Source organism: Rhamphochromis longiceps, linkage group LG18, assembly GCF_057381845.1.
Source record: "Rhamphochromis longiceps isolate RC_006_pf linkage group LG18, R_longiceps_female_GT1.1, whole genome shotgun sequence".
In the NCBI taxonomy this organism is placed as follows: domain Eukaryota; kingdom Metazoa; phylum Chordata; class Actinopteri; order Cichliformes; family Cichlidae; genus Rhamphochromis; species Rhamphochromis longiceps.
Genome location: NC_140574.1, coordinates 17,413,322 through 17,425,879, shown reverse-complemented (window position 1 = coordinate 17,425,879; position 12,558 = coordinate 17,413,322). Strand labels below are relative to the sequence as shown.

General features: G+C 43.3%; 1 protein-coding gene across 7 annotated transcripts in view; it reads right to left on the bottom strand.

The window, feature by feature from the left end:
- adgrl2b.1 (adhesion G protein-coupled receptor L2b, tandem duplicate 1) overlaps positions 1–12,558 on the bottom strand; it is a 91,187-nt gene that overhangs the window by 52,910 nt on the left and 25,719 nt on the right. For 5 of the 7 annotated variants that reach the window (XM_085389912.1, XM_085389914.1, XM_085389915.1 and 2 more), the window contains exon 3: positions 1,529–1,742. In XM_085389912.1, coding sequence (XP_085246038.1) covers positions 1,529–1,742 — 214 coding nt within the window. Of the gene's footprint in view, positions 1–1,528; positions 1,743–8,902; positions 9,074–12,558 lie in introns of those variants that run through there. The other 2 variants (XM_085389917.1, XM_085389918.1) reach the window with 2 other exon arrangements.

Sequence of the window (12,558 nt, the reverse complement as noted above, 5' to 3'; positions counted from 1 at the left end):
TGCTGGATTTGATCTATCCCTCATGGGAGTAAATACAGAAGAGAGCGAAGCAGGGAAAAATCCCAGAGGTCTGAGATGGTGGGCGATGATGCTCAGAAGCTAGTGCACGGGGGGGGCAGGTTAAAGACAGAGCAGTGCATTAGAAGATGAACTGTGCTGGTTACTATTTATGAATAGTTCATCCAGTGCCCTTTAAAAACACACACTCCTCTAGGGGTAAGCAGCAGTGGAGCTAAAGTGTTGCTGTGATGTCATTTGACAGAGAGGCAGCATCCTGTGAGAGGGTAACCAGGATAAAAGGCATGATGATGGGCATTGCTCACTACCTGAGGCAAAGCCACTTCAATGCACTACAAGTGTTTGAACAAAGCAAGCCCAATGTTCCAGATAGGGAATTAAGAGGGTGTTCATGTGACTCGCAGTTCTCTGAGCTACGCTGTGTCACGGACCCAGTTCCAGGGATTCGGGGTCCGTGAGCAGTGTGGACTACTATTGTAGTTATTATTATTATTATTATTATTATTATTATTATTATTATTATTATTATTATTATCATTATTGTGGTTGTTGTTATTATGGTTGTGTCTGCTGTCCTGTTTTTCCGTGTTGGTGTACTGTCAGGTGTTTAGGGGTGTGTGCTTGTGTATGTGAGGGTGCGGTCGTGGCAGGCACTTTTAGGCCTGGTGGGTGTGGCCCTGCCAGCTGACCGGTCCCACCCAGGAATCCACACACACCTGGCGCCGATCAAGCCTCGTCAGAGGAGCTTCAAAACAGTGTGGCTGAGAGCTCCTCGACGCTGGATCGTTGAGTGACTTCCCGTCGGTCTTAAGTGTATTGTGCAAGGTTAGTGCAAGTCTACTGTTAGGTTTTGTACTCACGGCTGCCTTTGGTATGCGTGTTTCCTCAGGAGGAATTGTGGCGACCAGGAGGCAGCACACGGAGAGTACACAGGGAACGGAGACAGAGCACGGAGCACGGGATAAAGGAGAAGACACGGAACGGGAGTTGGGATCGCACGGGGGGATTTATTGTTGTTTGGATTGTCACCACTGTAAATAAACACTGTTGCACTGTAGAGTCCTGCATTTTGGGTCCTCCTTTCCCCACAGTCTGCCAGCGAGACCGTGACACGCTGATTATGACTCAAACAGAGGCAACAACGCGCAGCTGGTTTGAAGAGCTCTGCAGCACGGATGTCAATTCCTGCCTGTCAAGAATTAATGTGCGCCCCAGTTTTCGAAAATTTCAAATGCCACCTACATAATCTCGTCAATGGACGAACAAATTACATTTAACAAGGGGTGAGATGTCGATTAATTGTCCGGTATGTAGGTGGCTGCACGAGTGGGGCGATAATTTTAACAGTTCTTTTGTGCGAGGGAATGTCTGGCGCGGAGAGAAGGGGGAACGGGAAAAAAAACAAAAAAACGAGAGCCTTACTTTTAGTCCTCAGCTCCTGGTTGTGTTTGTGAAATAAGATCCGCCCTTTCATGACAGAGTTTTGTCTTTTTTTTTTTTTTTTTTTTACCTTTGTGATATAATCTTGTAGGCGTCGGGGAGGTAGCACTGGACGTTCTCCATCTGGAACGGGTCAGCATCGCAGATCTTGTCGTCAGTCCGGCCGTAGTTGGCCGTCTCGATCATAATGACATCACTCCCCGGGCAGCGGAGATCAATTGCATATCCTTCACATGAGAGCTCCCTCCGGACCAGCCCGAAAGGCAAGGCAGCTCGGCTGAACCCTGACAGAGGGTGAGACGCACGGAGACAGAGAAGAAGCACATTAAATCAGGGGGGGAAAAAAAAGAACGAGTTAAAAGGATCACTGCTCTTGATACAATAAGACCACACATCATGCAGTAAAAATCCGCTGGCGCAAAATAAATAGGCAACAGCAGTCCAACGTTTACCACAGTTTTAAACAGAAGGGCCATTACACGCGATATAGGACCGGGGAAAGACGAAACAATTCATGTCTCCATCGCTTTGTGGTCTAAGCCTTTTGGCTAAGACATCAAATTTTGAATCACTGGAGACCAATGGTAACCTCATAAATTCTTGAGCAAATACAAAGGCCACAGTGCATCCGGAAGGTCTCCACCTATAGAGAACAACCACCGCAGAGCCAAACTGAACTGGACAGAGAATAGTTTGTTTTACGGTCGTTAGAGACCTCCACCCCAGCATTTGTTTCTTTTGCTTTTCTTGCTCTGTGAAGAAGAAGAAGAAGAAGAAGAAGAAGAAGAAGAAGAAGAAGAAGAAGAAGGAGGAGGAGGAAAAAGGGCAAAAATCCCAGCAGAAAGGAGTGTAATATAATCCATTTTACAGTGCCGGCAATCGAACAGGGGACAGTCTGGAGTCCACACAGGAGGAAAAATCTATAGATGGAGCGCAGCCAAATAGCTCTGCTTTAAGGGGAATATTAACTATTTCATTCAAATCTCTGCCTCCTTTCAGCAAATTACACTGGGACAGGTTATTTCTCAGCATTTCGTTTTCTAACTTTTTTTTCTTCCCCTAAGTAATAAACTGCTGCATCACGAATAGAGTGGAGCCACAGATATGATTTACAAAGAGAGAGGGAACAAAACTGGAGAAAGCAAAAGAAAAAGATCCATTATGTGGGGTTAAAATGATCCGAACTACAAAAAAAAAAAAAAAAAAAACGAAAGAAAGAGAAAGGAAGAAAAAAAAACATAACTGTCTGCAATTTTGAGAAAACAATTAGGTAAAATCTAAGCAGAACATGGAAATGTGTTCCATTTAAGAAGTGCAAGCAGAGCGCTGCATGAACTGCCAATAATCGCCGTTGTTTGCAGCAATGGTGGGCCCCTGAGGGGGCAGCTACCATTTGTATTTTCTGCACTGCTCTCTCCTAATTAGCCCTCCTTTCAGCCTGTTACCTTTTTCCATGCTCCCATTGGCTTCTGAGCATTGTCATGTACTAACACTTACCACCCCGGGTTCACATTGCCCCCTCACTCTAATTATCCTCACACTTTTGACAGTCAGGGTCTGATGCAATTAGCATTGTCTGAACTGCTCAAAGCTGAAGTGATTCGGGCTTGAAATTCCTACCCTTAAACCCCAACACACACGTCTGCTAGCCATTCCAGCCCGCTGTGCCTGGCCCCGGTTATAATGATATTCTATGTCACTCTGTACATGTCACACCAGCAAACAGACAAAAAAAATAACATCTGTGAAACACACACTGTTGAGAATATAATGTTAAAGTCATTGTGCATTAGGAAAAACTCCTGCACACACTAGAAGCGGTAGCAGGACAGCAAAATATGAAACTAATGGTATAAATTCTCTGGCATTCGGCCACTAGACATTTCATTATAATACCATGATCTATCTAATGGCCAGTAGATTCTGCTTAGCTGGACTGTTTATCACCTCATTAGGAGACGTCATTGTAGCCGAGCCATAAGTGGAGGGCTGCGGGGTCACTCCATCTTTCCCAATAACTACTACAATTACCCAAACCTTTCAGAAAACCTGTCCAGAATGGCGGATGATAAAACACAGAGAGAAGTCGTCGGCTTTGCTGCAAAGACTAATGATCGGTCTGCCTGCCATTCCTCATGGAAGGAGTGACGGGTTTATCACGGCAGCTAGAGAGGACAGACAGAAAGAATGCATTTCATTGGGTTTTAAAATTCTAAGCAGGGAGACGAGTCTTTCGGCTGAAACACCCTCGTGGACACACACACGCACGCACACGCCATCTGCCTTTTGTAACCTCCTTTCTCTGGTTGTCCACTGACTACTCTGCCTATCTATCAGACCGCTATGGCATGATAGCATGCTGTTGTCAACAGAAGCCTAACGATTGATTAGGCCTGTGCCTCGGCGGCATCCTCCTCCCTCGCTTGTATAGATTTCTCTGGTTATAGGCTAACAGTACATCAATTAGGGGGAGTATCTAGACCGTACTGGCGGCCTAAAGAACAAATTGCTTCTTTTCCAAACTGTAGATAGTCTCGGCCTCATTAATGACCGTCTTGTCAACTTGTAATTGGGCAAGTAATGACAAATCTGTCTAAAAAAGTTAAAATACATATAATGGTTTTTATTTTTTATTTTTTTTTGGTACTGTAGGAAGAAGAACAGAGCCGAATTCAAAGTAAAATATTTTCGGTCGACTTAATTGGGTTTCGCTTAAGATCTTAGGATTTAAACACGGCTATGAAGGAAAAACCTTGTGCCAATAAGAGGTTTCTGGGTGTCGGTATCCTTTCGTGTTGATTTTCTCGGTTTAAACAACTTTTGCGAGATTCTGGCGAGGAGGGGGAAGACTGTTTGTGTGCACAAATGTCAATGTCTTAGGGAGGCATGAAAAGCTTTTCATCTCGCGTTCTGTGCTTTGTTTGACTGTTCAACTTTGCAGCAGTTGAAGATTGCGACAGAAGGGCACCAGCTGCAGGAAAAAGAAAAAAGAAAAAAAAAAACGGTGTAGAGAAAACTGCAGGAAAAATCCATAACACAAACACTGCAGAGAACAGACTGCTCCAAATGTATCCGTACCTCAGATTAACTTGAAATGGCAAAATTATTGAGAGAGTTGAATTATGTTTAGCCATGGTAACCACTTTGACTTGGCTATAATTGGCTGTGATCTCTATTCCTGGCCTTGTTGACATGAAGTCTTATCATGCATTCTGGTCAGTGAGTGACTGCGAGAGGAAAGTAGCTTTTCAGATTCCTCCCCCTGACCTGCCTGCTAAGCTGTCTATTGAGCTCAAGAGAGCAAAGCAAGGGCTGGGACTGCTTCTCAATATGTTGCATTCTGGGTGATTTTTTTCCCCCTCCTTCTTCTTCTTCTTCTTCTTCTTTGGCTTCTCCAGTTGACAGCCTATAATTCACTGGTGACAATCCCCCTCATAATACATATTTTGTTTTCTATCAACACCCTTGAAATTGGAAGTGGCACTGTGGCTCAGATGGGTGCATCTAAAACCATCCACAGACTTACACTCCGTGGCTCTTAAAACCCTGGAGATGAAGCGAAAAGATAATGGAGGTTTGGTGTCGAGGTATCGCCATTTGGCGACTGCACGCGGCAGACCGTAACACACATGTTCGGGGTGATCTTTGCTGCTCTGAGCATTCCCTCTCAAGAGTGCTGTCGTGACCAACCTTTAACCCTTCAAAGGCCACGGCATCAGGACAGACAGAGAGAAAAAAAGTTAAGGAATGCCCGATCGGAAAAAAAAAACAAAACGTGGGCCACTTTGGGAGGGTAGACAGAGCGGCGAGGGCTGGCACAGACAGAGAGCAAAGGCGTTGGCTGACGCTTGTCATCCTCCATTAAGGATCCTTTGATTGGCCTTTGTGGTCCGGGAAACGGCAAACAGCTGCATGCAAATGGCCCTGTTTCCCCGAGGCTGGCCCCCATTGTTCTGGGCTTCGGTTTGACAGGGACGCTTTCTCCACAGCATAAAGGAGGGTGTAGCCTTTAGTCAAATAAGAGTGCCCCCACAGAGGTCACAGCAGGAGTACTTCAGGATTGTTTGTCTTTTCATATTGTTTCATTCCCCATACTACTGGTAGCCGACATCTCTGGAAGAAAGAGCAAATCTCGGAGTCAAGCTTTTGCTCCAACGGTGGGAGATGCATCCATAATCCAATATCCGAGTGGTCACAGAGCAGGTTTTGCTCTAGTGGAGTAAAGATATTCACTGGGAAGGGGGGGAGAAAATAATAAAGTCTCATTTGAATTCTTAATATTTTGCCTCTTTTTTCCCCAGCTTCTTTGTTCTTTACTGAAGTATTTCTAATCTGCTCAGGGGAACTTTCTGATTGCTGGCCAAGGAGAGGGAAAAAAATAGCTCATTAAAAAAAATCAAGAGACCACTGCGGTAATTCTTTCATGTATTAATTAAAACACAAGTACCCTTTGCTGTCTATGCACATGCCTCTCAACTAACAAACTCAAAAGTTGGGTCTAATTCAGCTTGCACGGTCCAAAGGCAGCAGGCAAAGTCTTTTTTATTTCCCCATCCCTCAATTTGTGAGGCATCCGGCGATGCTGCCTAAAATGTTCCCAAATGCAGAACATGACCACCCATCAGATGTGAGAGACAAGCCGGGAGCGAGGTGGGAGATGAGAAAGGAGATTTGGGATTTACAAAGTAACACCTGCTTTTCAAATACAGACAACACCCCGAGAACTCTTCGCTGCGCCACCGGCAGATCATATTTCATTCCAACTGTCAAAACGCGCTGAAACACCGGGAAATCAACGTGGACATATGGCACCGTTTCCCATGACACTTAAGTCCCAGCTCTGGTCCACCTTTGCTGGGAAGTGTTTCTAAAGACAGTGTCAGACAAGACCACAAACCACGCCCGCCTTTCCCAGACAACTGCTATCAGACACTCTTGATTCCGATATAAGAATTTTAAAATAGAAACTGGCAATATAGGACCGAGTCCATTTGTGGTTAGATGAAGCGCTCTGAGTCATATCCCTTTTCTCTTTGGTGGTACACGCATTCAGCACTCCCCCTTCAAAAATCTCCACTTTTTTTTTTCTTTTTTGCATTCTTGCTCATTGCCTTTTCTCTGATTCATCTCTTAAATTTATTTCTTATATTGAGGCGAAGAAAGAGATCAGGAGGAGGAGGTGGGGGGAGAAAAAGAAATCACGTGCTCCATGTTGGTGCATGTCTCGTTGAGGGGGTTTAAGGAGAAGGATTTGTCATTTTGCTGAGGCTAAGCGTGACAGACACCGCTGCTGCCTCTTAACTCCTCAGGTGGATCCATTTAGAGTGCGCTAGATCCATATCACACCTGATGCAGCCATGTAATATTTCCTCTGTAACGGGAGCAGCAAAACCATAAATAGAAAAAAGTAGGGTTTTTTTTTCCTCGCCTCGGTCTTAATTCTCATTAAAAATAAATAAATAACGAAAACATCGTGAAATGCAGACGCTCCGTGTAAAGGTGATGACACCATCGCACTTTTAACATGGAGCAAGACTCCGCTTATGTTTAAAAATGACCTGGCACAAACCAGGGAAGCCAGCCACAGAACAAAATGTATATTAAATTTAGCTGCACAAGAACTTTTCAAGATTTTCCCAGGGTACCCAACCTCTCACCCTTTTGTGTGTGTGAGTGTGTGGGAGAGACACTTGCTGGCAGGATCTGGCTTTTGCATCTTTTGGCCCAACAAGATCCCACAGCAAATAAAACAGAAAACCTCAAAGCTTCTTCTTCATGGAGAAAACACTTACAGTGCATTTACAGTCCCATGCAAAGGATGAAGTCTACACAATGCAATGTAGGTCCATGCACTCCAAAAGACTTCCTTAATATCTTGGCTTCCCATCTTTACCAACTGAAACTTGAACAAAATTAAATAGATTTTTCTTGCTCTTTTCAAAACTAACAAAATCTGTCAACATGCTCACCAAGGACCACTGAATAAAACAATCCTATTTTTAAATCCATATATAACATGTGGAAATGACACATTGTGACTTTTAAAGACAGTTATTGATGTTTATCAATGCCAGAAAGCTGTTTCTGCTACATATTGTATAAAATAATATTATAATTCTTCATTTGCTTTTTTCTGATATCATCCTGCTTGTTAAAACTGACTGTAACATGTAGAGACTAACATGTTCACTCCATCATTTTAACCATTTGCCTGTCCTGGTCTGTCAAAATCATTTGAATTGAATAGAAAGCTGCAGACAACCAGTCATCTGGCTCAAAGCCTCTTCCCCCCCTCTGTGAATTCAAGGAATCTAAACACAAAACTGGTCCAACTGACCAACCGTGTACACATCTGCAGGCTTTGGTAAGAACAATTTATACACACTCAAGTTAACCATTACTTTATATGCAAAACAAAGCAGAAACGGAGACACATAATGCACTACTAAACTTCTCTATGTGGGGAAACCCCTGGATTAAGTCTATTTTATGGCACTGCGTTTGTGTTAGTTTGCATTGGTATTTGTCTGCACAGAAGGCTACGTAACCCATGCAAACATGCTTGTCTGCAGTCCTCCATAAATCAAACAGCATGCAAATGGCCCTGAAACAGGAGCGAGGGAGCAACAGGAGAGTTCACAATAACTGATTTGTGTTGATGAGGATATGAAAGCTTCTCTGTTTATAAGCACTGGCATTTTTTTTTTGCTGCTGTTAGCCTCTGTTAGCTGCTGTTAGCTGCTGTTAGCCAGCGTTAGTGAAACTGTCTTGAAGTGGATCTAACATTTTACTCTGATGTTTACTGAATAAACTGTTATGTGATATAAGAATATAATCAAACTGTTTATCAGGGGGAAAGAACATCCCTAACTGGATTTTTAGCTTATAGCTCCTGTTGTCGTTTAGCTGGCTCATTGTCAGCGGAGATGGGTGGGAGGTTTGCATGTCTAATCTGCTAACAATAAGAAATAGTGACAATATCAGGAATAAATAAGCCTGTTTAGGATTTTTAGTTCTTTGGTAAAGGGAAGTCCTTCTCCGATGGTAAAACATAGGTATGATCCTAAATAGCGTCTGAAGTTAGAGGCACGAGTTTAAATGTCCCTCTACAGCACAAAAACACCTAGGACTTCTTTTCTCTGACTTTGGCCTGCTGCGTATGTGGTCGGTCTCAAGACACATGAGTAAAACGTTATCAGTCAGAAGGGAGACGTCCTTCCTGGCCACTGTATTCAAATATGGTGGGTAAACATGGCACCTTCCACAGACCAACGCTTGCTCCCATGAATTTTTAATAGATTAATTACAAGTTTGTAATTAATACTTAGATTTTTAAGTACGGTATCCTTTTTTTCTGTTAAATAACCTCAAAAAAAATTAACTGACTGTACCTTTAAGGATGTAACTTCTGGCAAAAACAAAATACTTGAAATGCACAGCCTACTTTATTTTGATGTTGCAGAAATCACTCTCTGGGATTACAAAACTCTCAGAAAATGTTTCAGTTTTGCCACAAGTGATGCGAGTCGACATGGTGGATTATTTTTGCCTCTTCAGAACAGCCGGCTCAGCTGCAGAAGACTGCAGATGAAGAATTTCCCTCATGGGGCAAGAACTGAAGAAAAAAAAAAATCAGAAAGTGAAGGCTATAATGACTCTGTCTTAATTCGCCTCAGAAAATCAGGGTTCGCTCCTCAGTCGATTGGTAGGATGAACCCTGACCCCGTGGGCACACATCAAAGACAAGCAGCTCGGGAAGAGGGGGGCATCATTACATTACTAATAATCTGCTAAATGCAAAGAGGGTCAGCGTGTAATGCACGTCATGACAGGGAATTTTCAGCTGGAGAGATGGAACTAAATGGAATGTCTTGTTTTATTTGGTCCATGGATACATCAGTCAGATTAAAGGAAAGCATAATTCGACACCTTGTATTGTCTACTGAGCAAACAAGGCTTTTCTTAGAAATTACAAATAACTGTCACGAAGGCTAAACATTTTAGAAAAAGATGCTCGACTCGGAAGATAGAAAAAAAATCCTATATGCTCCTGGGAGAGTGCCACTTTGACAGAATTAGTTCATTGCTTGTTCAATATCTAACATATTGTTGCATCTCTTCAGGGGAGTTGATGAAACACAAAGAAAGAGAGGTGACTTAAAGCAAGTCTCCCTGGTGCAGCGAGGGAATAGTTTCACAGGTTTGATCTGCCCTGAGTGATGCTTAACTCCCCCTTAAAGCCCATATTTTACCCCTGCACTTAAACCCCAGCTGGATTTTCCACTCAAGAAAATGTCTCGGAGTAAGTCAGGTGCCCCCCTGAGGGTGGGGATTGAGGGGGGGAAGCAGGGGAAGAGAAAATGAAGGAGGATGTGGGATTGTCTCCATCTCATGCTTGTGTCTCTGTTTTTGTTTGCTGTGGCAGAATCTCCCCATTTCTCCCTCCTAATCAACCCCTACTTCCTTCACTCAGCCCTGCCTGTACCGAGCACAGCCCAGGAGGCTTACTCTGGACGTCACATTGACACGGTGTCAGAAAAGGCTGCAACTGGAACACGGATGACACGAATAATGAGTCAGAGAGTACAAGAATGACAAGGGACAGAGATCAGGGCCTTGAGACGATAATGAAGCGACAATTCTGATAAGAGACGCGGAATTACTCTTCACGCGGACTCCCAGCCTGCAGTAGTCTTTAACACATTCGCACTTCTATCACTTCTGTTTGTAACAAGTCCATTTTGGTATTTTCGTATATCTGAAAAAACCCACTTGTGGCGAAGTGGATGGAGTGGTAACTCAGGCTGCGTTTATGCAGATGAGGTGGTGCAGAGCAATTTTAGTACTCGTTTTGGCATGAAATTGTGTTTCTCTGTTTCATCCCAGCACAATATTCTTTTGAGGCTTTTGTTGGTGCATGAGAAAAATATATTTTTTTGAAAAACCCTTTCATGCATCTTTTATTTTGACATGCGTTTTTCATTTAGTGCAGAGTCAGTGCACACTAACATACAGTTTTTAACGCAATTAAAGCTCAGTCTGTGCTGGGTTAGATTAATGGGGGATTTCTTTTTAAATCAGTAATGTCTTCAGCATGCATCCTGAGATCCATTGAACAGTGTTCATCTTGCTAGAGCTCCTACTCTATTTGATATTTTGCACGAGGGCTGGATTGGCACATCAAGTCATCATAATTCAAAAAATGTGTTGGTCACACCCATGTGTGCTTGCAAAATAAAAGCGGTAATATAAATACCGTTGACAGACCAGCACCAGAAAATTTCTGAACATGGGAGAACTCCCACTCGCGGGGTGGTCCAGAATGAAGCGGGCGATACTACTACCTATATGCCAAAAAATGTGACACTGAAGACAAATGACCACTTTCTTTTTAATGCTGTTGTTGTTGTTTAGTGTAAGCATCACTGACCCTCAGCAGCCACTCCACAGCATTCATCATGTGGATACTGCACATCAAATGAGGCAATAGCAAAGAATTTCAAGCTACCAGACACAAGCAGCTTCTTTTGTTTTCTACTGATTTGGGATCAGCACGCTCCTAAACTCTTTTGAAGTTTCTGTTCAGAAATGTGTGCCACCGAGGGGAGTGTGTCTCCCACATTAGAATTCTTAACCCGCCAAGCATGTAATAGCAGAACGCTAGCATTTTATGGGCAACAATGCCTTCCTTGTTAGTATTTCTTGTTTTCACTTCAGTTTTGACATAATATTGATCACCATCTGCAAGGGTCACTGGACGAAAGCGGCAAAGCTAGCAATTTTTAAACTAGCTTATCTGCTGGCATGTGAAGTGCTGGCTCTGCATCTATTAGGGTATTTGGTTGTATAATGCTCTGGCTTGAGGTCTTTTTGCTTTATTGAGTTCTATCGAAAAATTGTTACTTTGACACAAAAAAGAAATGTTTTCTGAGTATTTTCTTCAGTGCCTTTGAGCAGTAACCTCTTTATTGGCAGCCATTACTCCTGATAAAAGATTTCTGGGCGTCGTGGATCTATATATACGTACTGTACTGGGCAACAGAGAAAGCTTTTGTGGCCTTTGAAGCCTTTCAGATTTACCGGGAAAGTCAATGAAAAAAAAGAACACATTCCTTAGCAATAGCCCCCTGCTATCACTGCAACACTGACCACTTTGATTGACTTGAGCGTGATGACCTTGCCCGTTCCCTTCCACCGGCATACCGCTGAATGCGAGTGGAAAACAGGAGCACTGATAAGAGATGCACAGATTGCTGTGGGGGGGTGGGGGTGGCGGAAGGCTTGATGACAGACAGTTTCCTGCACCTCATCTTCGATGAGGGCATTGTGCCTTGCACATTCAATAGGGATATACACTACAAGGAGGAGGTCAATACTGATAGAGCAAGGCAAACAAAAATGTTCTTTGTGCTTAGCTGTTTCTCTGACTTTTTTTTGCAGTGTACTTATTCAATTTCCTGCACGGCAGGAGAGGGCTTCCTTATCTTAGACTGTTTATACCTGCAAATCGGCTGGTGGCCTTTTGTTTGCAGGTGACACAGACCCTCAGCCTGAGGAGATTACTAATACAGTGAATGCAACAGAGAAGCATTCATGGCCTGTAGTGAGAGTAAGACTGCAGGCGCCGAGAGACAGAAACCCCAACACACATCAAACACATTGATTCACATCATATATGACCATTAGCGATGCAAAATTAATTAAATAAGACCAGTGGCAGCGTACCCACTTCCAGGTCATATTTAAATATCGCTCTGACTTCAGAGGACGCTTCTGAAAGTCGGCAAAGGCAGCGAAACGCACAACTGAGCCACGAAAAGCTCGTTTTTACCGAATCCTTTGTAATTTCTTTTATTGATTGCCATCCCTTCCCCACTGTCAACATTAGTTTTAACACCACCATTTACTGTGTAAAGCGGCAGTAACAAAAATGTGAGACCTGAGCTGTTGTGACAGTTCTGATAAGGAGCGACAAAGACAGGTAGAGACAAATGCATCATTTTTGAACAATTTTCACACAGGGTAATTATAATTGTAGCCTCCCTCGCTCTCTAACAACAACCAGGTTTTTGTTCAAATGGCCTTGTTCTGTACATGCAC